This window comes from Citrus clementina, unplaced genomic scaffold (genome assembly GCF_000493195.1).
Source record: "Citrus clementina cultivar Clemenules unplaced genomic scaffold, Citrus_clementina_v1.0 scaffold_5, whole genome shotgun sequence".
NCBI lineage: Eukaryota > Viridiplantae > Streptophyta > Magnoliopsida > Sapindales > Rutaceae > Citrus > Citrus x clementina.
This window is the reverse complement of record NW_006262201.1, coordinates 35,537,114-35,562,182: the sequence shown is the minus strand read 5'-3', so window position 1 is coordinate 35,562,182 and position 25,069 is coordinate 35,537,114. Positions and strand designations below refer to the sequence as shown.

At 36.5% G+C, this 25,069-nt stretch overlaps 5 protein-coding genes across 7 annotated transcripts; 2 read left to right on the top strand and 3 right to left on the bottom strand.

Moving 5' to 3' along the window:
• Positions 1-364: 364 nt before the first annotated feature.
• LOC18040810 lies at positions 365-3,938 on the top strand. Of its 3 annotated transcripts, none has more exons than XM_006433757.2 (3): positions 365-497; positions 1,471-1,967; positions 3,301-3,938. In XM_006433757.2, exons 2-3 carry the CDS (start codon positions 1,505-1,507, stop codon positions 3,348-3,350), a joined length of 513 nt encoding a protein of 170 aa, XP_006433820.1. In that variant the 5' UTR covers positions 365-497; positions 1,471-1,504; the 3' UTR covers positions 3,351-3,938. The 3 variants fall into 3 exon arrangements, with proteins under 3 accessions (XP_006433820.1, XP_006433819.1, XP_024040084.1); XM_006433756.2 differs by lacking the exon at positions 365-497 and adding an exon at positions 504-619; XM_024184316.1 differs by lacking the exon at positions 365-497 and adding an exon at positions 647-1,289.
• Positions 3,939-4,798: 860 nt separating this feature from the next.
• Positions 4,799-8,281, top strand: LOC18040809 (protein NETWORKED 2A). Its single transcript, XM_024184042.1, has 2 exons — positions 4,799-4,892; positions 5,296-8,281. The coding sequence occupies exons 1-2, from the start codon at positions 4,799-4,801 to the stop codon at positions 8,079-8,081; spliced, it is 2,880 nt and encodes a 959-aa protein (XP_024039810.1). The 3' UTR covers positions 8,082-8,281.
• A 110-nt stretch (positions 8,282-8,391) lies between these two features.
• Positions 8,392-13,631, bottom strand: LOC18041217. The gene is made up of 6 exons (XM_006433754.2): positions 13,190-13,631; positions 12,892-13,084; positions 12,016-12,102; positions 10,890-11,273; positions 9,683-9,842; positions 8,392-9,504 (listed from the first exon to the last, which is right to left on the bottom strand). The coding sequence occupies exons 1-6, from the start codon at positions 13,261-13,263 to the stop codon at positions 8,564-8,566; spliced, it is 1,839 nt and encodes a 612-aa protein (XP_006433817.1). The 5' UTR covers positions 13,264-13,631; the 3' UTR covers positions 8,392-8,563.
• Positions 13,632-14,211: 580 nt separating this feature from the next.
• LOC18041216 (NADPH--cytochrome P450 reductase) lies at positions 14,212-20,064 on the bottom strand. The gene is made up of 18 exons (XM_006433753.2): positions 19,425-20,064; positions 18,593-18,652; positions 18,424-18,500; positions 18,266-18,323; positions 18,095-18,178; positions 17,981-18,017; positions 17,699-17,768; positions 17,332-17,526; positions 17,161-17,253; positions 16,308-16,533; positions 16,120-16,203; positions 15,859-16,010; positions 15,679-15,775; positions 15,401-15,550; positions 15,246-15,323; positions 15,021-15,143; positions 14,826-14,939; positions 14,212-14,673 (listed from the first exon to the last, which is right to left on the bottom strand). The coding sequence occupies exons 1-18, from the start codon at positions 19,728-19,730 to the stop codon at positions 14,593-14,595; spliced, it is 2,085 nt and encodes a 694-aa protein (XP_006433816.1). The 5' UTR covers positions 19,731-20,064; the 3' UTR covers positions 14,212-14,592.
• A 1,045-nt stretch (positions 20,065-21,109) lies between these two features.
• Positions 21,110-23,556, bottom strand: LOC18041215 (protein ECERIFERUM 2). Its single transcript, XM_024184478.1, has 2 exons — positions 23,041-23,556; positions 21,110-22,112 (listed from the first exon to the last, which is right to left on the bottom strand). The coding sequence occupies exons 1-2, from the start codon at positions 23,476-23,478 to the stop codon at positions 21,225-21,227; spliced, it is 1,326 nt and encodes a 441-aa protein (XP_024040246.1). The 5' UTR covers positions 23,479-23,556; the 3' UTR covers positions 21,110-21,224.
• Between the last annotated feature and the right edge of the window lie 1,513 nt (positions 23,557-25,069).

Below are 25,069 nucleotides of genomic sequence, written 5' to 3'. Positions count from 1 at the left end.
CCAGGCACCTGTCCCACTTGCCTGTCTCACTAAATTTCATATATATTTCGAAAGCCATAACTTGAGCTATATATGTTCGTTTTAGGCGTATAATATACCGTTTCGAAGCTTACGACGAGACAAATCAAATCCAAAATCATGTACTCCATAAAATACGTGGGTTTATGCGCGACAAGCAATGGAACAGGTGCCATGGCTTTGTAAATTTGAAAAAGTGGCATGGCTTTGTAAATTTGATGAAAGTGATGAGGGTAATGTAGTCCAAACATAAGGTGTTTGGCTAGTTATGATAGAAAAAACTTTGGGGGGTTAAAGTTGAAAAACGTAAAAGTTTTATGGCTAATTTTGTAAATTTCCCTAATTTTACCCGGACTCTCTCAATCTTCTCACTGGCTCTCTTTATATAATACTGATTCTTCAAAGTGAAGAGAGGGAGGAAAAATTGGCACAAAAATTCGTTTTTATAGTGATTAATCTTATGCTTTTGGGTTTCAAAGGTACCTTCTTAGAATGAATAATCTTCCTTATTGGGTTTTGTGAATTTTGATTATATATATATATATATTTTTTCTGGGGGGGCTTTGAATCTTCATTTAACATTCCAAGTTTAAGCTACAAGGCAAGCATTCTCTCTCTCTCTTTTTGTTTTTTTCCCCTCTCAAGTTTTTGCATTTCTCTTTTTCGTTTTCCAAAAAAAGATACTTAATTTGTTAAAGGAACGTTTTTGACAATGAAGAAATATGAAAAAGCTTGAAGCTTTGGTTGTCGTTTAAATGCTGTGGCTAAGCTTAATTTCTTGTTTGATTGATGAATGTATAAATTTGAAGGGAAAAAAAAAATAATCAAATTATGGGTTTTATTTTTTAAAAGATGGGTATTTTGGTTTGAATAAATGAGTCACATCATGCTTCAAAGTTTAGTTATTTATCTTACGATTTATTTCTATTTATGGTAAAGCTGTGTCTTGTATTTATGGTCAGTTTTGTTCCTCCGAGCTTTTTTTAATATAGAATGATTAGGTTTTCTATTTGGTTGTCTTATGAATTCATTGTATTATATTGACAGCATATGTATCTGGCTGTATTGTAATTTTTAGTTAATGTCCTGTTACTTTCTGTTCAGTTGTTCGGTGAGGGAAAAAAAAAAAATAGTGATTTTAAATGAATTGAAGTTCCTGTTTCTTTTGTGCAATACAAAATGAAAAGCTTGTCTTGATTGAGCTGAAAGATGTTAAAAGAATTTGCTGAGATGTTTGTTGGGTTCATTGTTACAACAAAGGAAAATATAAGGTTTTGAGCTTTTTTTTTTTTTTTTAATTTTTTCTGCTTAATTCTGCCTGATGTAAAATTTGTGCACATAGTGAAAGAGGAGTTAATTCTTCTTAATCATCAGCCTCGTCCACTGTTATTGATTTTTGCTATAAAATTGTTTCTGTTGTTCACTAATTATTTTCATTGTTTCCTGTTACAGGCAAGCAAGTTTGCAACCATTTACGGTTGATTGAATGGCTTTGGCATTTACAAATCTTTCATGGTGGCTGAGGAGTGGAAAGCATCAGGAGCCTAAAATCTCTAATGGGTCTTCTTTAAACTCTTCATCAGATTCAGGATTGTGGGAATTAGATAATCTGAAGTTTCCTTTAGTTGGGAGGGCTAATGTGGCCTCTTCTTCTAGGAAGGTCAAAAGGAAATGGCAAAGTCGGGAAGAGAGGAAAATTGATAGGGAATATGATGTTGTTCTCGTGCCATCCGATGGTGGATGTGTTTCGGGGTCTGAGTCCGATGATTCAGATTATTCAGTTGGATGGTTGGAGCCTCATGGACCTGGATTCCAGAGTGATGATGATGCGGACAATAGTTTTGCTGTGTTGGTTCCATGCTACGGGCATGTTCAAGATGACTTGGTGGAGGGCACGACAAAAAATTTTTTGGGTGCTATTGTGAATATCCCTGATAATTACTCTGATGGTAAGAGTTATTTCTTCACCCTTTAACTTTACTAACTTTATTACAGATTTCTATTTTATTTCTTGGTCAAAATTATTTTACCTTAAATTGCACATGGATTACCAAATTGTTGAATGGGATGTGAAATCTAGAACTTCAATGGACTAGTTGAAATGTGCTTTTGCATTTCCTTTCTTGTTGCATTAGTTCTCCGAACATCAACCTTTTAATCCGGGAAGTTCGACTGTTCTTCACATGGTCATTAAGTACGTTGCATATTGCTTCTGAAAATGCTAATTACAGTTACCAAAACATGGTCATGTAGTCTTCGGCTTTGATTTTCTGCAGAATACACAGCTGGAACTTAGATTTTAGCTATCATCTGTCAGTTGTACAGAAATTTGTTTGCTTGACAGTAGCCTTCAACCATTTTAACCATCAACAATGATGATAGAAGTGTTCTTTTTCTATTCAGCTACATTTTGCAGAAAATGGATTAAAACATTTGGACAGGGTATAAAAATATAGTTCCAGATCATTTATTGGTAAAACTTGAATATATGATTATATCAGATTAAGTTTTGACGGGTTGTTGACCAGGAAGGTTCATCACCAATATCTGGTTGTTGCTTTCAGTCCTGGTTTTGGGAACCCCATTAGCATCCAATAATATAACCTTTAGAGCAATACTAATGTTTTTTGTAACTGTGGAAATGATCTATAAGCTGTCAAAATGCTTAGCATATACTAGAAAGATTAGGGTCGAACATCTGTCAAGTTTTCAAATCTTAAGATTGCAGTATCTCATGTTGCCCTTCTGTCTCATTATCTATGTCTATTGAGTATTTATATACTTCTCGTGCATGATTATTCTTCCCAACTTATGGAAAAGGGGTACATATATATTGAACTGTTTAATAACAAAGGTTACTTACCAATAGCCCCCTTGGCATAGCTGGCCTAGCCTTGAATGCTTATACTGGTGGTCACCTGAGTTCTAGTAAAGAAGATTAAAAGAAAAAGGTTTCTTACAAACAATATGTTTGGTGTTTCCTTTTTCCATATCTTCTAGTTGATTAATTACCGATTACAAGATATGATGGACTTTTAGCCCGTTCAGCCATCTCAACCAAACTACCATCATGCATACTGTCCTAGCTTTGCTCTAGCTAAGTTATTGTTTTTCTTTCTTTTCTCTGACCTTGAAGTTCTTGTAATAATACAATAGCTTCTTATACGCGGCCTTTGCCGCAAGTATACGCATCTATTTTTTTGGCTAATACCGTACAGTCTTGATTTTTCATCCAGTATTTTTTATGCTGATTTGTTCTCTGCTTTTCTCTTCAATGTGCAGAGAGCAAGAAGTATATGGAGCAATGGCTCTCTTCCCTCCAGAATAACTAATGCTGCTGACTGCTGATGGTTGCATACAAGTCTGCATGGTGGCCGCTGTTTAATATTTCTGGGAAATTTGTTCTGGTGTTTGAAAATGGATAAATAATGTGTAAATATTTAATAGAAGATACAAGTTAGAGGGGGAGAAAAAAGAAAAGAAAAAAGAGATTAGCCGCTCTGAGTATACTGTTACCACTTGAACCTAATGCTGGTTCGCAGCTAGTAGTAGTGTACGAGGACTTAGAAATGGCAATGCTTGAAGGGTTTGATGGCAGTCTCAGTAATGGGACTAACGTACATTTTTTGCTTCCTCTGAAAAGATCTGTGGAGGAAGCTTTACGGGTGCCTGCTGTCTTCTTCTCGCCATGCCAGAGATAACTGTGTGATGTATGATGCGTCGTTGAATTTGGGTAGAAGATGGAATGAGATCGAAGTAAAAGTATTAGAAAAGGATCCAAAAGCTGTGATTTCAATTCTTTGTTGTATATATGACTGTAAATACGGAAGCTGTTTAAAGCTTCATCTCGTTATTGTAAATAATTGCCAATATTATGTAAATAAATGTTTCATGACAAAACTCTCTCAGTTCTGTGTCTCTATCTTTCTTCATGGCGTAAAGGTTTTTAGTTTTGCAAGGCGTCACTCACATCAAACGCACCAAAACAATATTCTAATAATAATTTAAATTTTATTGCAGGACTAAATCTTCTTTTTGTTTTTATTCCATTATTTTGTGGACCGTCACATTTTATCCAGAAGTGTACGGTATATCCATTGTACATATTGAATACTCACCCGGTACCATAATATGATCCCTGTTTCTAAGATTACAGAATTATAAAAGAACCGTTTACTTAAATCACACAACGCACTTAATTGACAACTTAAAAGTATGGCAATAATTTCTAATCATTCATTTTGATTATTAAAAATTTGCAGACCATTCAATTCAATTCATCCAATTAAAGACAACTGTTTACAACTGAAAGGAGTTGGTAGGGGTATGTAAAAATTAAGGAAGCCCGTTAATTCTAGTCATAACAGCTATCCATGTAAAAAAAAAAAAAAAAAAAAAAGTCGGTACTTATCCATGGTTTTTGGATTTGGATTCGGTTGGGTTGCGGGGCACTTAAATGAGTGAAAATGATACCAGAATAAATAACTGAAAAAGCTGTCAAAACAAATGGAAATGCCACGCGGACAGAGTTTTTGAAGAGACTTACTATAATAATTGAGCTTGTCAAAGGATTTTACAGCTAATTGTGGCGAAGTGTCCTCCCCTCCATATTTGATCACATTCTTACAAGGCTGTGTTTGTCTTGTCACAAAATTCTTTTTCTTTTTTTTTTTTTTAATTCTTCCAAATCCTTCATCTTCAGGGGAATGCCATTGGGACATCGCAATGCATGCATGATTGTGTAGTGAATGAGAATTAATAGAGAATAAACACATTAGTAATGTTGCAGAGAGCAGCAAGCAATGCCTACTCATGGTGGTGGGCTAGCCATATCAGAACAAAACAGTCCAAATGGCTCGAAACAAACCTTCAAGGTATGTGCATTCATAATATTGATATGCTTCTTAAATTAAATACCTTTTTTCTTTTTCTTTTGGTGGGGGGGGGGGGGGGGGGGGTTATGTTTTTTCACCATTTCTTTACTCATCAACAGGATGCGATCATGTGACTACCTTCACGTTAATAACAATTTCAATCAAACAAATATTGTAAAAGAATTAGGATGAATGATTGTGTATTCTTGCCCATTGTGATTTAATTTAATTAGCTTGTAGAAGAACGAAATTCTGTGATGATACATGCAGCCGTACAGAAAACTAGAAACACTAATTTGAAGATCTATTGAAATTGAATTAAGATACAACACGTTTCTGTATATATTGTTAGGAATTAGTGACTAATTAGAAATGTAAAATTTTCGGTGAAATTAAATGACAGATATGGAGGAAAAGGTTGGGGAGATGCTAAAAATCATCGATGATGATGGAGACTCATTCGCCCAAAGGGCTGAAATGTATTACAGGAAGCGACCGGAACTGATAAACTTCGTGGAAGACTCATACAGATCATATAGAGCATTAGCAGAAAGATATGATCACTTGTCCAAAGAGCTGCAGAGCGCCAACCGAACCATTGCTACTGTTTTTCCGGAACAAGTTCAGTTTGCAATGGATGCAGAAGATGAAGAGAATCAAGGTGTATCATCGCCTTCAAATAAAGCAGCATTTAAGCCTAATGCGAACATACCAAATGTACCCGCCATTCCAAAGAAAGATTTCATGACCCCTTTTTTGAGAATGGCTAAGAAGGGCTTAAAGGGAAATTCAAGCTCTGCTAAAGCTGCTGCTGCTGCTGTGTCACTAAAATCAGGCTTGAACAAAGAGGAGGCACTAGAAGAAATTGATAAGCTGCAGAAAGGAATCTTGGGCTTGCAAACTGAAAAAGAGTTTGCCAAGAGTTCGTATGAACGCGGATATGAAAAGTATTGGGAGATTGAGGACCAGATAACTGAAATGCAAGCCAAAGTTTGTAACTTACAGGATGAGTTCGGTATTGGCACCGTTATAGATGACAATGAAGCTAGAACTTTGATCGCAGCCACTGCTGTAAAGTCGTGCCAAGACACGTTGAGTAAGTTGCAAGAAAAACAGGAGCAGTCACTTGAAGAGGCAAAAACAGAACAACAAAGGATTATAGAGGCTCATGAGAAGTTTATAAAGCTCAGAAATCGGTTTATTGTCAACCAAACAGATGAGCGAGAGCAAGAACAACCCTGGGAGGAAAATGAGAATAAGACAACTGCAGGTTCAGAATTGAAAGCAGATTTAGCCCCACAAGGGAAAAGCGATGTTGAACTGTCAAGTAAAAAGATTGAGGATCAGGTTGCAGTTGATTCAAACGAGTCTCTCGCTGTGACACAACTGGTTGAGAAAATTGATGAGCTTGTGGATAAAGTTGTTAATCTGGAGTCTGCCGTCTCTTCACAAACGGCTTTGGTGAAGACGTTGAGATCAGAAACAGATCAGCTAGAGGGACACATTAGTAGGCTGGAAGGAGAAAAAGAATCTTTGATTGCGGATTCAGATGGTATGAAAAAGAGGTTAACAGCAGTGGAGGAGGAACTGCACAGAATTAAAAGTCTGAACCGAAGCATTGATGATCAAAGCAACAACCTCCTAACACATTTTGTTGAAGCAACTAGTAGTGCCGACTATTTATCCGAGAAATTACAAAGTGGGAAGATAGAAGAGGATGTTGAGAATGCAGGATTATTCCCAGAAGTGAAAGCTATTTCGGATGCTAAAAACGAAAAGGATGACAACATTCTGACTTCTGGTGCCGAGAAAGAAGAAGAGGAAAATGATACCGTCAAAGCACAAAGAGAAGACAATGATTCAGGCCCAAGCGACAAGCCCGATGAGAAGAAATTCATGTCAGAAACAGCAAGCATTAACCTTGATACCGAGCCAGATGAACCTGGGATAGAGGAAGGAGAAGAAACACCAAACTGGAGGATGCTGTCAAGTGGATTAGAAGACAGAGAAAAGATTCTACTGGAGGAGTACACTTCAGTGCTTCATAATTACACGGATGTGAGGAGAAAGCTGAGTGTGATGGAGAAGAAAAATCGTGATAGATTCATCGAATTAGCATTGCAGATAAGGGAATTGGAAAATGCTGTTGCATTCAGAGATGAGGAGATTCATGCTTTACGACAAAAACTGGGCACAGTTTCACATACAAGTTTACATGAAACCATGGATACTCATACTAGTTTGACAGAGTCACATCAGGAACAGGAACAGGAAGAATCCCATGAAAGCATAACACAAACAACAGCTACCCCAGTTTCTCATTTTTCATTCTTAGGTTCAAGTCAACAGCCAGCTCCATCATCAAGTGAACACATCTACGATTACAGAGAAAGAATTGATTTGAAGAAGTATCCTAAAAGAGAACAAAGCAAGGTGAACGTAAAGCACGTAAAAATTCACTGTACTATTTCACCCATAGAAGAAAAAATCCGTGCAGATATTGATGAACTGCTGGAGGAAAACCTGGAGTTCTGGTTGAGGTTCAGCACGTCTGTTCATCAGATACAGAAATACCAAAGTACAGTACAGGATTTGAAAGCAGAGTTGGCGAGACTCAAGGATAAGAAGAAGCAAGAAGGAAGTGCAAAGCAACGCTATACTAAATCAGATGCGCGGCCTATATACAAACATCTGAGAGAAATACAAACTGAACTGACATTATGGCTGGAAAATAATGAAGTATTGAAAGACGAAGTGCAAGATAGATACACATCTCTGTGCAACATTCAAGAAGAGGTATCAAGAGTTGCTAACGCAAGTGCCAGTGCCAGTGCCAAAGCAGAAGATGCTGAACTCAGCAATTATCAAGCTGCAAAGTTTCAAGGTGAAATTATGAACATGAAGCAAGAGAACAAGAAGATTGCTGATGAGCTGCATGCAGGCCTTGATTGTGTGAAGCAACTAAGAGTTGAAGTTGAGAAGACACTGGCAAAACTGGATGAGCAGCTAAGGCATCACCCCCCAATGAGAAGCTCATCAACTAGAGCAAGAATTCCATTGCATTCCTTCTTATTCGGAGTGAAATTAAAGAAGCAGGGCCAGAAACAAAAGCCATCACTCTTCTCTTGCATGAGTCCAGCACTGCAGAGACAAGACAGTGATCACGCCCCGGCAAGATGCCCGCAATAGCATACAGGCCTTTCTTTCTTCGCTCTCGTTACCATTAAGGAAGCTATTTAATTTGTGCTTGATTCTGATAGAATAGGTCCTTTGTGTGCAGGCAGAATATGATGAAAGGATTATGTTTTCTTTTTAATTTTAGGACGTGAACCCATAAAACGATGTTTAATACTTTATAAAATAAAGTATACTAGTATATAGACATATTGTGTTTACTAATTCCCGTTTCAGACTGCAGTTGGAATTGGACTTCCGTAGTGCTAGTTTCGTTCCTCCATCAGAGTTCCATCTCATTAAGCCTGCATATTAATATGAGAAGATGCACCATTGACAAGGATGCAGCTGAAATCATTTTACTTTCAATAATTTCCCTCGAGAACTAAATTTACACTACACAATTTAACAAACAAATTGAAACCCAAAACTAATTGGTCTGTATCTTGCACAAGATACCTACAACTGGTTTCTTACATGCTAGCCTTCATATCACCTCAAACCTCCAGATTTTTGCTGCTGCATTTGTCGATCACCAGGGTTGGTAATTCTGCCTCTTCATTATTAGAGCTTTGAGGCAGCCCACTATTTTTCTGTTTAACAGCAGCTTGATTTTCACCATTTGCAACTGGTGAATCCACCATCTTATCATCATTGCCGTTTTGATTCCCATTACCTTCAGGCTGGTTGCCATTACTCTGCACCTGGCCATTCTCAACAATCTCCATATTCGAAGAGGAATCAGGATTCTCTGCAACTGCTGCTTGATTTTCAAATTCTGCAACTGCTGCTTGATTTTTAAATTCTGCATCTAGTTTTGGCAAATCTAATTGAATTTCCTTGCTTGGTTCATTTCCTGAGACACTGCCACCAGAAACTTTGATCTCTTCTCCAGCCTTCACCTCTGGCTTTAGTTGAAGTTCAGTGCCTGGAACAGAGACTACTGCATTAGTCTGCTCACAGGATGTATTATGCTGCACTTTTGGTAAGGCAGCTTTGACCAAACCAGGATGTGAGGCACTAGATGTGACAGCAGGACTGCTTGAGGATGGTACAACAGGCAGGCTCGGCCGAACATAGCGTGTAGTGGGAGAAGCCTCCAAATGCACAGAGGCACTACCTGCACTGGGAGATTTGATTGAGGAAACACCAGAGGGCATAATATGGATTGCCTTCTTTGCCTGAGCAACTTTGAGCAGTGATGCGGCATCCGATGGGGTTACAATTCGAGCTCCAGCAGCAACTGCTGCAGCTCTTATGCTTGAATCCGCACCGAAATTTGACTTTGCTGGCATTTTCTTCAAGGGTACTCGAGATTTTACTGCAGAACCAGGTGATCCCACAGGAGATAATTTTGATTGGTTGGCCACTGAAGAAGCTTCAGCATTTGCAGTGGAAGGCACGGGGTTATTCATTGTAGCACTTGAAGTTGTCCCAGCTGTTCCAAATTGATGGAAAAATCGTTCAAAAAATACACAAAATTAACAAATCTTAAGATGGATTAAGCATAATTGAAACAAAATTTGGAGCCAACAATAAAAATAAAAGGTTCCAAAACAAAGTCATCACAAGGTTTTAAATTCATAAGTTCAGTTTGATGAGAAGAAGAGAATCACCAGTAGTATTTGTACAAGATGCTGTTATGTTTTTAACTGGCATATCAAGGGCCAGGGACATTGCGTGACGAGCTGCCAGCTGTGCCTCAGAAAGTTGTGAGCCAGATGAATTGGATCCCAAAATCACGTTGCCATGTTTCTTCCTAAGGATATTCCACCTCTGCAGACATTGGAATAAGATTGTAATAATTAGTAGAACACACAGCAAGACAAGAATCCTGCCAGATAAAAACATTATTTTGTTTTATTTCAATGAAGTCACCATGAGAAAAATATTAATAACAAAATAAAAATTTCCGTTGCCGGGATTTGAACCCGGGAAAACTGGGTAAACCCAGACATCCTGACCGGACTAGATGACAACGGATAGCTGTTAGTAATTATATTGTAATGGCTTTACCATCAATACAAGTTCAAAATGTAAATCAAGCTTGTCAAAAGCCAAAAAGTGTTCGCTTCAGTAGTTGAAATCAAGTTCAACAAAAAGTTCTAATTTCCTAGCACCTATGATCAAGTTCAACTTTGAAAACTTTAATTTAAACAGAATCATCATGAAAAAGTTAAGCTTACAAAAGGCAAGAAAGATGTCCACTAACCTTAAAAACACCCTAACTGACATTTCTAGCAACTTAGATATTTCAAATAAGATGGGAAATACCTACAGATATAATATATGTATGCTGTTTAAAGTCAGCACAGAATGACTATATATAACATGATTGTAAGACCATGCAATTTACTGGTAACTACTTTTATATTGATTAGCAGGCATCATCGCAAATGTGAAACTGAAGTTAGATTGCTTTGTGGCCCATGTAATAAATGACACATCCAACTGATCGGCCGAGAAACCTAGAGGCATTACCCAGACAAAGCAATCACCTGTCCACTCATCAACACTTTGACCACACTGCATGTTGTCAATTGTCAAAAAAAGAACACGGTTACAGGTGAAGTCCCAACAATCAATTGGTTAGACAATACTATACACCCTTGAAATATGACCCAGCGAAATGTCCCCATCTGCTTGCTTGTCAATTGAGGAAAGGGAAAATAGTAAAGAAAACACCTGTTATAACCAAGCATCATATATCTCATATCATTCTACATATTTGCTTCATAGGAGAGACTAAATGAATAATGGTGAGTCATATATCAAAAATTGGTAACAGCTACAAATTTAACAATAAAAGGTGATAAAAATAACCTGAGATAACTGTGAAGCAGTTCTATCCCACTTGAAGTCTCCTCTTAGGATATTTGCCCAATTCCCTTCACCACATTTCTGCACGGCAGAAATCAGCTCTAAATCCTCTTCTGCAGTCCATGGTTTTCTTTTCTTTCGAGGAGGCATGCTGCCACCTATTAATCCATTTGCATCCAATACTTCAGGAGTTGGTGCAGGTAACGGCACTTTCTGAACAGCAACTGGAACTGTGATATTCATCCCTTGCATTAAGGAAGAAGGTTGTGAATTTTCTGTAGAAGCTCTGAGTGACTGGCCATTGGGAATATTTATAGTCAATGGGGCCTCAACCATCGAGCTATTAGGGAGACTGGAATCACTTGGCAGGCCAGAAGCAATCAGTACCTGGCCAAAAGAACAACCCCATAAAATGATTAACTGGACTAAGAGAACCATCAATTAGTATGATAAACAATAAATTTAAGCACTATAATTTCATTTTGAAATCAGTTCAAACACATAACAATTTGTTCTGTAAAGCATGACAGGACAAGCAGAGAAAGAGTCTAACGATCAAAACTTATTTTAAGTTATGCCTTCTTGACAATAAAATGTTCAAAGTTCAGAATCCACTTAAATGAATGGATATTGACAATGTCTACGGGCAAGGCTACACCTTAACTAATAAAATGCAACCATCCAACAGTCACCAATAACCAATGAAAACATTTTGATTGCGTTTCTTTTTCCTTCTTTAGAAGATCATATCACAACTCTACTGAAGTTTTAGTAGAATGGCCCAGGCACATGAGATATTATGTGACCCAATTTCTTTACCAGAATCTTTCATCTGTATCACATACAGAACCACCTAACACATTTTGTACTCATCACTTGTTATTTCAACCAAAAGCCCATGTCTGAGGATCAAATATCAGTAAGGTCCCACAAACATGTCATCTATATGGATGAAAACTGAGACAGTCTTCCAATTCACAACTTCTCCTACTATATATTCAAATCATGAAAAGAACAGGAAAGTGAAATAGTGATCTTTCACAAAGCTACTTAGTATCTATATAAAGAGAAAACATTCAATTTAAAAATTGGAAAATTACTAGAGTAAATTCAGAAAAATTTATTGTACTTTTACACATGCAGCAGCCTCAGTTGATGCTTCACTGCTAACTTCTGGGAATGCCTCCAATTCATATTCCAAGTCACTATCATCATCCTGCATATGAAAAAGTTCATTATAGACAACATAAATGACCATGACCTGTGTAGGATTAGCAAGGATGTCAGCGAGAATCAAGATATGAATGCCCTAGTTTACCAAACTACAAAAGAAAGCTTTATAGACCATTGAACCTATGCGCTTTACAATGCAAATCAATAAAATGTAGAAGAAAAGACAATAACTGCTTCAACAAGACAAAAATGTTCAAGAAGTTAATAACTCGATGTGCCAATGTAGTGAAATAATTTGGTCTCTACTCAGCAGACATTTATGTTATTCGGTCATTTTCTTTTTTCCTCAAGTTCCTTCCTGGTCATATTAGTTGATGTGAATCTATATATGCATGCATGCGTCTGTTAAGATTCTCTACCCTCAGCAACTCACAGTCATGGGTTGATTCCAAAGCACAAAATAACACGAGAGGCTCGCAACAATTGTTTTACCAAGAAAGCAAGCAAATTATCAACATAAACCTGGATCATTTCTATTGAAGACGATCAGTGTAGCCTAGCCAGCAACACCAATGTGAACATTCAACAGTTTTTGGTCAATGAAGAATAAATTCACATTTCACAAACAGCCTAGATAACTTGAAAACTGATAGCAGCCAGAAGTATCACACTCTGAGTACACTGTAGTGACATTCTTTCCTTAAAAATCATATATCACCACCTAGAAATTCCTAAAGCCAACCTGATTCACGCAAACCAAATAACACGCCTCTGTTACACACAAAACAGACCAAAGGCAGCGTCCGGGAAAGGGGAGTTGAAAAATGTTTACCAAAGGTTGGGCGTTGTCTTCCAATTTATCAAACAAGGTGTTCCGATAAGCCAAATGTCTCCAAAGCATCTGGTATTCTCTGGCATTAGAAATCCCAGTTGAAGTCTTCTTCACCAACGCATTCCAATCAAGCTTCACATCCGGAAATTGAGCTACTTCTTGTAGCAATGCCAGCACCGTATTTGCTGTGTACCTGCTCGGTAACAAACACCAAAATCATGTTACATTACAAACACCTAAATAAAAAATAAAACACAAATTTAATTAAAAGAAGAAGAGAGAGAGAGAGAGAAAGAACCTTTGTAAGAGAGAGGAGACGTCTCCTTCGCTGATTGAGCCTTTCTTTTGCTTCTTGTTAGTGTTCTCAACCATTGTTTTATTGATTAAATTACATGGTAAGATTGGTGGAAATCAGCAACTAAAACCCCTAGGGTTTTAGAGTGAGAAATTGATAAAGGCCAAAAACCTAGAGAGAGAGAGAGAGAGAGAGAGAGAGTACGAGAGTTGAACGAGCGAGGATGACCGACCGTTGCAGAGCGTGGAGAACACGCGCCTGTCGGGGGTTTCTAATTAAGTGGAGAGAAAGAAACGGGGAAAGGATGACTGAAAAAGGCAGAGATGGAGGTGTAGAAAGAAGCAATCGCAGCACCTTTAAATGACCTTATCGCCCTTTCCATTTTTTTTTTTTAAATCTTTTTCCTTTTATGGATAGACAGGAATCTTCGGTTCCAATTCATCGTCTCCAAAAGTCAATCTTACACACACACACACACACTCACACTCACATATATTATTCCCTAGGTATTATTAATGAAGGAGAAAATTAAATTATATAATAATTATATATTATTTTAGAGAAAGGAGAATTTAACAGGGACGTACACCGATAATTTCTTGGTTGGATTTGTTGGTGTCACACTTTCACTGGATCTTTAGCAGAAATCATGTAATGTAATACTAGCTGATAATTTTTTTTCCCCCCAAAATATTTGCTAATCCAACTTGTCCAGCATTAACTCCGCTGTTCCTTTCAGTTGTGGAATTATATCGGTGGGTTTCACATGAATCACGTTTGGCCATCTCCTTTCCTTTCAAACAGTCTTAACTGCCCCAGAATTTCGAATTACTCCATAACATTATTAATAATAATAACAACAACAACAACAACAACAGCTATGACTATGATTGATGAGAAGTTCATGAATGCACAATCCCCCTCATGAGCACATGCGTTTTTCTTTTTCGTATGATAAAAAATTGAATCTCAGGGAAGCATATATTATAATGTCCCCAACAATAATCGATAGAATATAGAGCAGGTTCATCAAATAGAGGCCAACTTTAGCTTAGCTTTATTCAACATCACCGTTTGGTAGTGCAAAGCAAATCCATCCCATAACCTACAGCCAATTGTGAATATATATACGTTGACACGTTTGCAAGTTGTTACATGTCTATTTCCTGATTCAATTTTTAAGGATATCATCTAGAAGTCTAAACCAAATTATCCTTCCACTCGGGAAAAAAAAAATGGAACAAAGGTAAATAAGATCTGACAGGTCATTACTGAAAAAACTATAGCAATATGTTGCCACCCACTGCCCCAGCAATGCGGGAGATAAACCAGTTAAACGCTTGTGCTCCACCAGTACATCTGCTGAAAAGATGTGACAACCATGATGAACATGACAGAGAAAATCATCACCAGACATCTCTAAGATATCGTCCTTCCATCTGGAATTTCTTCACTATGGATTCCGCCTTTGATGAGTCCACATTTTCCTGACATTTATGTGCAACAATAAACACATACATTACATCATACAATTAAGCAATTAACTTCAATCAAATACAATCCAGTAACCTTCAGCTTCATCACATGAAATCCTATCCAATTAACAGGATAAATTTATTATTGAATCATGAAGTCATACCTGCTCCTGAACTATTGTGTGCAAAGTGCGATGAACATCTCTTGCCATGCCCTTGGCATCACCACAAACATACAGATATCCTTCCTTGGACAATAGGCTCCACAATTGTGCTGCCTGCAAATGAAATAAACCTAATGAAATTCTGAATTGTCTTCAGAACAAGAACATCCACCTTTCTTAGAGCCTACAACTCACTTTGTCCATCATTTTATGCTGAACATATTCCTTCTGTGGCCCCTCTCGTGAGAATGCAAGAATCAGCTCAGATATAACACCTTCTTCCACAAAATTATTGAGCTCATCCTCATAAATAAAATCCTAAAAATGAACATCAAGGCAGGATATTAATTGGCACAACCTTGCAATGTTTTCAGAAAATAACCGATATCAGAGTTGCAGCAAATAACAAAAGATCCTAACCATCCGACGATTTCGACATCCAAAGAACAGTAAAGCAGGACCAAGTTGAGCACCATCCTGTTTCAGAGCCATTCTTTCCTGGACAAAGGAAAACTCCTTAAATTTTCTTCATTGTTACAACAAAAGTAGATACAACACAGAGAATGATAACAAACCTGTAGAAACCCTCTAAAAGGCGCCAATCCAGTTCCAGGTCCAACCATGATGATTGGAACAGAAGGATTGGCTGGCAACTTAAAATTAGATGGTCTGATGAAAATTGGAGCCCAGCTGCAGTCCCCGTTACCCTCCAAAGGAATTGCATTCTGATTTTTTAATTTTTCAAATTAAAAAAAAAAAGGTTAGATGATAGCAAAGCCTCCCATATGTCACATGATGACCATGTCATGTCTGAATTGCAGAAGGAGAAAGAAAATTACAAAGCTGTCACTACCTTCATCCACGTTGAACAGACCCCTTTGTGTATTCTACCAGTGGGAGTAGGACCATAAACTAAAGCACATGTAACATGAACTCTATCAGGGGCAAATCTGCAAAAAACAAAAGACTTAATTCATATAAATAGAAAAGGAATAATTAGACATAATAGCATGAATCAGAACAAGCGTATCACCTAGGTGAGGATGAGATAGAGTAGTAACGAGGCTGTAAGTGAGGGGCTACAGCTGCAAAAAACACACCAATGGGAGGTGTTGCTGATGGGAACTCAGCCATTACCTCAAGAAGACTTCTCTGACTGGCTACAACCCATTGTGAGTAGTCGTCCTGGATAAAGGAAAGAAATATACATACACATGAACATATAAACCAAATAAAACATCTAAAATAAGGACAGCAATAAGAGGGTTAAAGAAAGCACAAGTTATTAGTTAACCTTCCCCTGAGGTGATGATAAAAACTTAAGTCTCTCTGCTTCACTAGGTTCAGTGGCATGAGCAGCCAGTGCAATCAAAGCAGCCTGGCAATGGAAACAATTTTGGAATCCAAAGTATTATTATTTACATAATCAAAACCCAGTAAGTGATGTTCACGAGCATGGACCGGCGAAGTGCTAATACACACCTTACGAGGAGGATTCAGTATATCTGCATATCGTGCCAATGCAGTGCGAAGTGTGCATGGGCCAGGGAAGGGAGGCGTCAATGAGCTTCCCCTTGGAGTGCCATCTTCATTGTCAGTATGAAGAGAGAACAACAACTCTAGAGACTGACCCAATAGCTTTCCAGCTTCTTCAACAGTTTCATCACAATTTTCTACATAAACGCCAACATGGTCTCCAGTTTCATATCTGATGACAATCAATAGAACAAATCAGTTAATAGTTTATCAATTACCCATATGTAAGACCTAATATTTTACAAGCTGATCCAAATTATTATTACAAAATGAAACCAAAGAGAGAAAGGCACTTAGGTGACAGTCTATCAACTAAAACTGACAGACTGCATATAAAAGCAAACTGAATAGAATTAGGTATAAATGCAAAAGCACATTTAGATATCCAAAGAAAACCTTTTTTTCCTTTAAGTTAGCCAGGAAATCTTTAAAAAAACACATGAAACCAAAGATTTTTGAGCCATGTCAAGCTTTAGAAGACAATAGCACCTTTCCTATTTAAGAGGTGGAGTTATTCTTAACAGAAATCATATGCAAATTAAAGGGTGCCTGGATGATCACCAAACACCATGTAATTTGATTAGAATGAATTTTTTGTCTCATTGAATTTATAGCTGAAATATGTACATCGACTAAAACTAGAAAGGAAACCTTTAAACCTGCATGCAGTGAATGATTATAAAGCTACGAGGAGAAACTGCCCGCTCTTTTTTCTTATTGGATTGTTCTCATGTATAAACTTGTTAACAGATAGCAATTTAAGATCCGAACTTCTAAGAATATACAGCCATGAACTTACGTAATACCAGTCCCTGATACATCAAACTCCAGATGAATGCAAGAGCGATCAGAATCAGGTTTGTGAAGCTCTCTCCGGACAGCCACATTGACTCTTCAGGAAAGCAAAACAATCAATATTAGTAGATGATAAAATTCGAGAAAGAACCAGCAGATTCACATCTTTCTGTACCTGCATGGATGATGAATATCAAAAGAAGCATTCCCATTTGGCATGTTTGAGTAATTATCCGCAGAAGATGTAACAGTAGGACCATGAATCATTACTCTATATTCAGGAATAGCTGCTGTGTAAGGTGTAGATACTGTATTTGCATCATCTTCATCACGGAGCAATTGATCTAACTCAGGCCATACTAATTCTCTCCTAGTGAAGAGAAAACAATTAAGGACACTTGCTACATCAGAAAACCAGTTATCCAAAAAGAAGTTTAACCCCTCCTCCTTTGAAAACAAAGGTAGATATTGCTTAAACAAAAGTTGCAATAAGTTTGAGAAAAGCGAGGAAGATGTACTTCTCTTAGACAATCAGAGCATACCAGGCCGTAAAATCATCCTCAATGCACTGATCATCATCCCCTAGACCAAGAGGAACTAGTCGTGCTCCACCTGCATCAACCAGAAGACTGTAAAATAAGAAAAAAAACAGATACTGGGAGTTGAAATCAATTACACAGCAAAAGCAGATGGTGGAAGATCATCACTGAATGCTGTCAATATTAAAATATTTAATTGTTTTCTTTTAGTTAGTAACCACTAAAATTAGCATGTACTAGTAATGCTAAGAAGAGAATATCAATTTTTAAATTAATACATTATACCTTGTTTGCAAAGTTCTTCATCAAGCACTATTCCAATCTGTTTCCATCGAAAACAGTTTCATCAGATACATCACAACATGACATAAACAAAGATATATCTCTTGCAAGTTTTACCTTGTTAAAATGTTCATATTGGCGATTGCCCAGACCAAAAACACCAAATTTGAGCTGTTGAAGCCAGGGCCCCCTATCATTTCCCTGAAAAGAAGAAAAGAGTCATTCCAATATCTGAAAATGTGCTTTGAATTGAGATACACAGTATTTCTATTAAAGCAATCTTGCAACCTCAGTAAACCATTTGTAGAATCTTGCTGCATTATCGGTAGGCTCTCCATCTCCATATCTGCAAGTCAGTCTCAAATATATTGAATGCAGCATTCTTACCAGAAAACCAAATACAATTTCATATGCAAATAAATTGCCAGTAGAAGGAACTGTCTTACGTTGCTACCATGAAAAACGCCAACGTCTCTTTCTTCAGTTTTTCTTCATATTGCTCGTCATCCATAGCATAATCATCCTAATCCAAATTGTAGCCAACACAATAAAACTCAGGTAAGTCCAAGTCGGGAAATGTTGAAATTCCACGCAACACATTCCTTTCCAACATACCAGATCAACGACTTTGACAGCTGCTTTCTCATATCTCGCCTTGATTTCTTCTGCCAAAGCCTACAATAAAAACAATGTCCCATGAATCATAGCACCAAAAAGTAAAAACATTGTTTAGCTCTTTCATTCACCAAAAACAAAAAAAAAAAATTAAACCCATCGCTTCAGTTCATCAATCATGAATGATATAGCGATTTTAGATAGAAAATGAACGGACCAAAAAAAAAAAAAAACCCTTCTGTTGTTGTACCTCAATATTACCATACAGCACAAATAATCTATTAGTGCAAAGTTATAATATTGTCATGTAAACAGTAAACAAAAGCAAGTTCTGAGGAGTGAAACGGTATATTTCCCAAGTATCAACCAAAGTTTTTGCATCCTGCCACATCCATCAATTGAATAGTGGGTCAGAGCAATAAATAATCTTACAAGTTATGAAACTCATCATCCAATTGATAAATTCCATATCTCATCTTGAGACTGTAGGACTGTTAAACTCCAAGATTGTGACTAACATTTCTTTAGGATATCATAATATTCCCTAGAGATAATGACAAATGCCATCGGGCATAACACTATGAAAACATGAACACTTAGCCCAATGAAGCCATCATCAAACAACACCATCTTTTTTTTTTCCCCTTCTTTTATATGATTCAACAAATAAAAGTAATAAAATAGAAAGCATTGATGACTTTGTCACATTCACTATACAATTAAGCGGAAAATGTTTAGTTACCGTTTTATAACTGGCGAGCTCAATTTAAAGTCATTCATCATAAATTTGAAGTTATCAATCAACCACAAAACAATGTCACAGAACATTTACCTTAGCAAAGCCCTCGGCAGTTCCGGTCTGAGTACCGTAAAAAACAGTGACTTTAGTCTTGCCAGCAGCGATGTCGGCTTCGTCATCCTCGTCCTTAGCTGACAGCGGCTTGAGCGGCACCACCGGCTTCACTTCTTTACTTCGATCCGACGACGATTTCTTCCAAACCAGCACCAGCAATCCAATTGCCACAGCAAACGACGTCGTGGCGATCAGGATCACCGTGTCCGTCACTGAATCTCCCAGCGACAACCCCAGTGCGGACTCGACGAATTTGACCAAATCCGAACCCGAACCCGTACTCATCTTTGACTTTTCGAAACACGTCACCAAATTTGCCCTCTAGAAAATGGTTAGGTGATTAATTTAAGTCTCTAGAGAGAGAATCGAGAGGGTTCTATCCTCTCTCCAGATTAATGATGAGTAGTTAGTGGTGTAGCAGCGGCGCAGCAGAGAGACTGAGAGAGGCTGATGAGGGGGCTGGGGGTCCAAACGCTGAGTTTTGCGCGCGAGTGTGTCTGTCTCCTGTCCTTATGGGGTGTGGCCTATGGGGTGAAAGGAAGTGACTGGAAAATCAAGGCCGTTTTCCTAAAGCTTTTTCTTACTTTTATTTATTTTATATTTTATTTTTCTCTCTGAAGATGTGGCTTTGGTTTGTTTACTTCGTATTATTGCAAGTCTTTTGGATCTTTCTGACACAGTAAAAAAAGGTCAAAAAAAAAAAAAACTCGTTTGTTGTTAGCGTTGACGTAACTCAAAAAGAGGCCTTGTTCTGTCTTTTTGATCGTCAAAGCTTTAACTTTTTCCTGGGCCTTGTCGGGGGGCGGGCGGCTTGGGCTTGGGCTTTTCACTCCTCCAACTGTCGACACACCACACCGCTTTGAATGCTTTCTGTTTTCGGCTAAAGTTTTTGTTTTGTTTTATTATTATTTATTTACTTTACTCATAACTATTTTTAAGACCACGTTATTGATAATTTAACAAGTCACGTCAATAAGATCCGCTCGTATGGCTACTTATTGAATTTGTTGTTAGTTGTTTAGTTTTCCATATATTGAAAGAAAAAAAAAAAAGTTGTTTTTGAAATTATGAGTGCAGGTAAGTAGCACAATCAAATAAATTAGATTATGACACGTATACTGTTAGAGCTGCTATCTGCTAACCAAGTTGTTATCGGCATGCGGCATGTCGACGCTACCTAATCATTCAACAAAGAGCTCAATGTTCAAATGTATAACCACTAGAAATAAGTCATTAGGTTTTAAAGCCTAGTGGTTAGAATTAAAAACTCACAATTATATTGTGGAAATTTAATTTTCTTCTTTAACTTGAATGAAGGTAATTTTTTTCCTTGGGTGAAAGTAATTTTACGTCCCTCGAATATTAAAAATGATAAAAATTTAGACAGTACTTCATAAAAATTATTGTAAACTAGTCTCAATAGAAGGTAAAAATTTAAGGTGCTTCATAAGAATTAATATAAATTAATCTCAATAATAATCTGATTTGTAAATATGAGTTGTAATCTTAAACAATAATCTCATGTAATAAAAAAAAAACCACTACAATAAGTTACCTCACATGTTCTTGGAACAAAGTATTTATTAATTTGATATGAGTTAACTCTTGAATAATAATCTTTATAATAAAAAAAAAAACCACTAGAATAAGTTGCCTCTCACATGTTCTTAGAACAAGATATTTATTAATCTGAAACAAATAATTTACAGTTCACACACTTATCAGTTTTATTACGACACCAGCCAAAACACAAATCCCTTCAAATGGAATAAAATTTCATCAAGCAAGATTCCATTCTTGGTTGAGTTCATTCATGAGCTTTTCGAGTTGATTTTCAGGCAGGACCACAGTCACCGTACTGCCACGATCGCGACCGCGACCACTGTCTTCTTCTGGGCCAGCGAGCACCAACACAACACCTTGCTCGCCAACCCCATTAATGCTGTAATTCACATAAACTGGCTTCTGTCCCTGTAATTTCAAGCCATAAACATCAGCTTCTTCCATATCCACGAATGTCAAATTTGCACCATACATTATGAAGTCTGAACTCTCTGATAATACTTTCTCATCCACATCTTTCCTTTTATCAGCAATCAACGTTGACAGTTCCCACACGTCAGATTTTGACACATCGAAATCGACTTCAGCTGTACTCAGCACCATGTCATTCGATGCCGTCTCGTTTTCTCTCTGCCCATTGTATCTGCAAATTGTCACGACTCCAGGGCCTGAATCTTCGCTAGCTTTTGCTAATAACTTCCATATTGTAGCAGAAATGACTTCAAAATGTGACACTGCTGCTGCTTCTCTGATGCCTCGATAACGTAAATTTGATGCCATTTGGTCCAGTTGTTTTTTTGTGAATTGGAAAGTGTGAGTTTTAATGTTACAGTTGTTGGGAAATTGCCAGTGGTCGCCAACGGGGTCAACTCTTTTAATGGGATACAAGTTCCCAGCAACTGATTCTGAAGCTCGGGTTTGAGTTTCGGTTTCAGATTTCTCGGGCTCGGGCTCGGGCTCGGGCTCGTGTAGAGACTTCGGTGGCACGCGACCTGCCATTATCTGGGCCCACATGCTGACAAAGGCTGACGCTGAAAATGGATCTCCGAGTACATGGGCCCAACTCAGGCCCAAAGACATCCCTCCGCATTTGAACGAAGTGAACTGTTTGAACGCATTGCAAAGGCAAGCAACAACCAAAAGAGCACAAAGAACGCCACAAATTTAATCATGACAACAGAACATGGAACATCACGTGGGCAATCAAGTACAGTTATGCTTTCCTACCACCACCGCCTTGGAGGAAATATCACATGCGGCCGGCGGCTTTATTACAATTATAAAGTTGGATCCCAAATTAATTATTTTATTTTTGCATTTTCAATATCATAAGTTCAATATCTAATTATTTATGATATCTGACACATAGCCTTTGACTTTGTTGAGGGCATGGTCATTTGTGTTCTGCTCGTATCATCCCTCAATAAAGGATAAGGCTTTGACTTATGTGCAGTGACTTTTGTTATGATTTTCTGGTCTGTGAATTTAAAGTACAAAATTTTTTTGTATTTTAAAATTTAAATAGTATAAATTATTTATGCCTTTTTGTATTTTTCTGTATTTTAAAATCTTAGATAAAAAAAATTACAATAATAATAATAATCGGGAGATAAAATGAACTTAACTTTTAAATTGTAGTTAGAAAATATTTTATCAAACGTTATAGATAACATGAAAGTCACGGCACTACGATACCGAATGAAAACTTAAATTATAGCAAAAGAATAAAATTTGATTGAATTGTCATATAGATATCACGTGTTTCTTAGGTACTCTAAATCTTTTCCTCATCATACACTACCTGTGTGTGCAAATTTGAAAAGTTGATGACAAGCTTCAACTTGATTACGAGAACATATTCTATAAGACATCCTTTTTTATTTAAATAAAATTTGTTGTTTAATTAAATTAGAATTTTTTTTTCTTTTAAGAGTTAAATTTGAAAAAAAGATATAGGAGTATTATTTAAAAAAAGAAACTAATTAGGGCCACGGTGTAAATAAATTTTTTGTTAAGTGACTAATATTATTACCTGTACAAAAACCAACGGGGAGAATGCGAGATCAGGGCCAAGCGCAGAACCGTAAGCAAGACAATCATCACGAGACTCGTGATCCATGGCGAGCCATTCTGCAATAGTTTGATCGTCACAAAATGCTTCAACAATCCGAACGCCGCCATCGTTGCACTTGATGAAGGGCCTGCCAGCTCCTGCAGTTTCTGGTCTTCTGATTCTGCCGGATGCAGTGTAGAAAATATCCAGCAACTGAAACATCGGTCTCTTTAAGTCGAAAATGGTCAGCCCCCGAACTGCTTCACGGTTAAAGAAGTAGACTCCTTTAATGTAGTGAAGCTTCATGGCTAAGTCAATGTTTTTGAGTTCGTAGTCTTGGTTTCCCGTAGCCTTGGCCGGCACTACTGATGATAATTTTATGCCTGAAACTCGGTTTTCAGGATTCGGTGAAACCATGGCTACAGACAGTTGTGGCCAGAAATTAAGAGAATGAGCTAAAAAAAAAAAAAAATGGAAGATAGGAAATATAGACTTGCACAGTAATCTTTGGGAAAAAAGGCTAGCTGGGAACCCTTCTATATATATATGGAAATGAATGAATGACAGGTGAGAATTATAATTAAATATGTTTAATGTTTTGAGATAATTCTATTTCTATTTACTTAAAAGATAAGAAAAATTAATTATTATTAGTTGATTCAACTACCAAAATTTTGCTGCGGTGGGTATTCTCTGTTTTACGGGTTAACTCTTATACTATACATCGAAGCATGAGGCGACGTGCTCACATGCATACTAATATTTCGCAGAGGTTTTGTTTACAATTTTACGTATGTGTATCATTATATACGTGGCGCTATGATTTCAAAACGAAAAAAGTTGTTTTTAATTTCATCCTTATTTTTCAAACACAATCTATTTTATCTCTACTTTTTTAACAATATCTCAAAATATCCTTATGTAAATTTACGGTAAAATTCATTGAGAATAAAATAAAAATTTCAATCAGATGTAAACCATTTAAAATAAAATTTTTAAATATAATTAAATAACTTATGACTTTCTGTATAAATTTAAAATTTAAGGATAACTTAATGAAACAAAAATAATCTTAAAGAGTATGCAGTATATGTGTATACATCTTTATTTAATTTTTTTCAATGAAGTCAACTAGATTAATTTTTTAACGTATATGTATGTATGCATGCATGCATGTATAACAACAACAACAATAACAACAATAATAATATTTCAATTATGAATTACTGACCATATTAAAATCACGAATAACTTAAAAGATTAAAAAACCACCCACACACTCTAATACAGTGTATTTTACTTGTAATATATAAATCTGTGTTTTTTAAGTAAATGAAGGAGTTTGTGATTACTTTTTGGTAATAATAGTGTTGTCTGGTTATTTATTTATTTATTTTGATCATACTAAAGTTAGTGACAAGCTAAAATCAAAATTATATTGTCTGTGATGTCTATTTTTTTAATTTGTCCTAAATGTATTTTGCATATTATTTAGTATTAATATTGTTTAGTCATTAAGTTATCCTTAAAATTTAAATTTATATAGAAACTCAAATATTATTTAATTATATTCGATAGTTTTATTTTAAAATAATTGTATCTACTTTATTAAAAATTCTATTTTACCCCCAATGAATTATACAGTAAATTAATGATAAATTAACAAAATTGTGTTTTCTTTTAAATATTGATGAAATAAGTTATTACTTAAATAACAATGATGAAATGGACTATCGCATCAAACTTTGTGGATGAAAAAGATAATCTTCTCTTAAAAAACCAAAAATTATAAAATAAGTTTAATTCATTTATTTAACAACAACTTACTTATATCAAGTTAGAGTTTACAGTTTGTATATGATAATGTAACGCTAAATCATTAATAATAAACAACTTTCCACAAAGAGTATTCTCGAATGTTGTTGATTTAATTCACATTAACAAATATGATAATGACTTATACTTGTTTTTTCATTACAGGACCCGCCATTTTCTACATTTTCAATTT

Bases quoted from the DNA above. Each gene is read 5' to 3' on its own strand.
- LOC18040810 (XM_006433757.2), top strand. From the start codon at position 1,505: ATGGCTTTGGCATTTACAAATCTTTCATGGTGGCTGAGGAGTGGAAAG. The intron at 1,968-3,300 runs GTAAGAGTTATT...TTCAATGTGCAG, and splicing joins CCCTGATAATTACTCTGATG to AGAGCAAGAAGTATATGGAG.
- LOC18041216 (XM_006433753.2), bottom strand. From the start codon at position 19,730: ATGAGTACGGGTTCGGGTTCGGATTTGGTCAAATTCGTCGAGTCCGCA. The intron at 16,204-16,307 runs GTGTGTATTAGC...TTCCATTGCCAG, and splicing joins TACTGAATCCTCCTCGTAAG to GCTGCTTTGATTGCACTGGC. The intron at 16,011-16,119 runs GTTAACTAATAA...TCCTTTATCCAG, and splicing joins TATCATCACCTCAGGGGAAG to GACGACTACTCACAATGGGT.
- LOC18040809 (XM_024184042.1), top strand. From the start codon at position 4,799: ATGTTGCAGAGAGCAGCAAGCAATGCCTACTCATGGTGGTGGGCTAGC. The intron at 4,893-5,295 runs GTATGTGCATTC...ATTAAATGACAG, and splicing joins GCTCGAAACAAACCTTCAAG to ATATGGAGGAAAAGGTTGGG.
- LOC18041215 (XM_024184478.1), bottom strand. From the start codon at position 23,478: ATGGTTTCACCGAATCCTGAAAACCGAGTTTCAGGCATAAAATTATCA. The intron at 22,113-23,040 runs GTAATAATATTA...GCGTTCAAACAG, and splicing joins CCCCGTTGGTTTTTGTACAG to TTCACTTCGTTCAAATGCGG.
- LOC18041217 (XM_006433754.2), bottom strand. From the start codon at position 13,263: ATGGTTGAGAACACTAACAAGAAGCAAAAGAAAGGCTCAATCAGCGAA. The intron at 13,085-13,189 runs GTTCTTTCTCTC...GTTACCGAGCAG, and splicing joins GTCTCCTCTCTCTTACAAAG to GTACACAGCAAATACGGTGC. The intron at 11,274-12,015 runs GTACAATAAATT...TCTTTTGGCCAG, and splicing joins AGGCTGCTGCATGTGTAAAA to GTACTGATTGCTTCTGGCCT.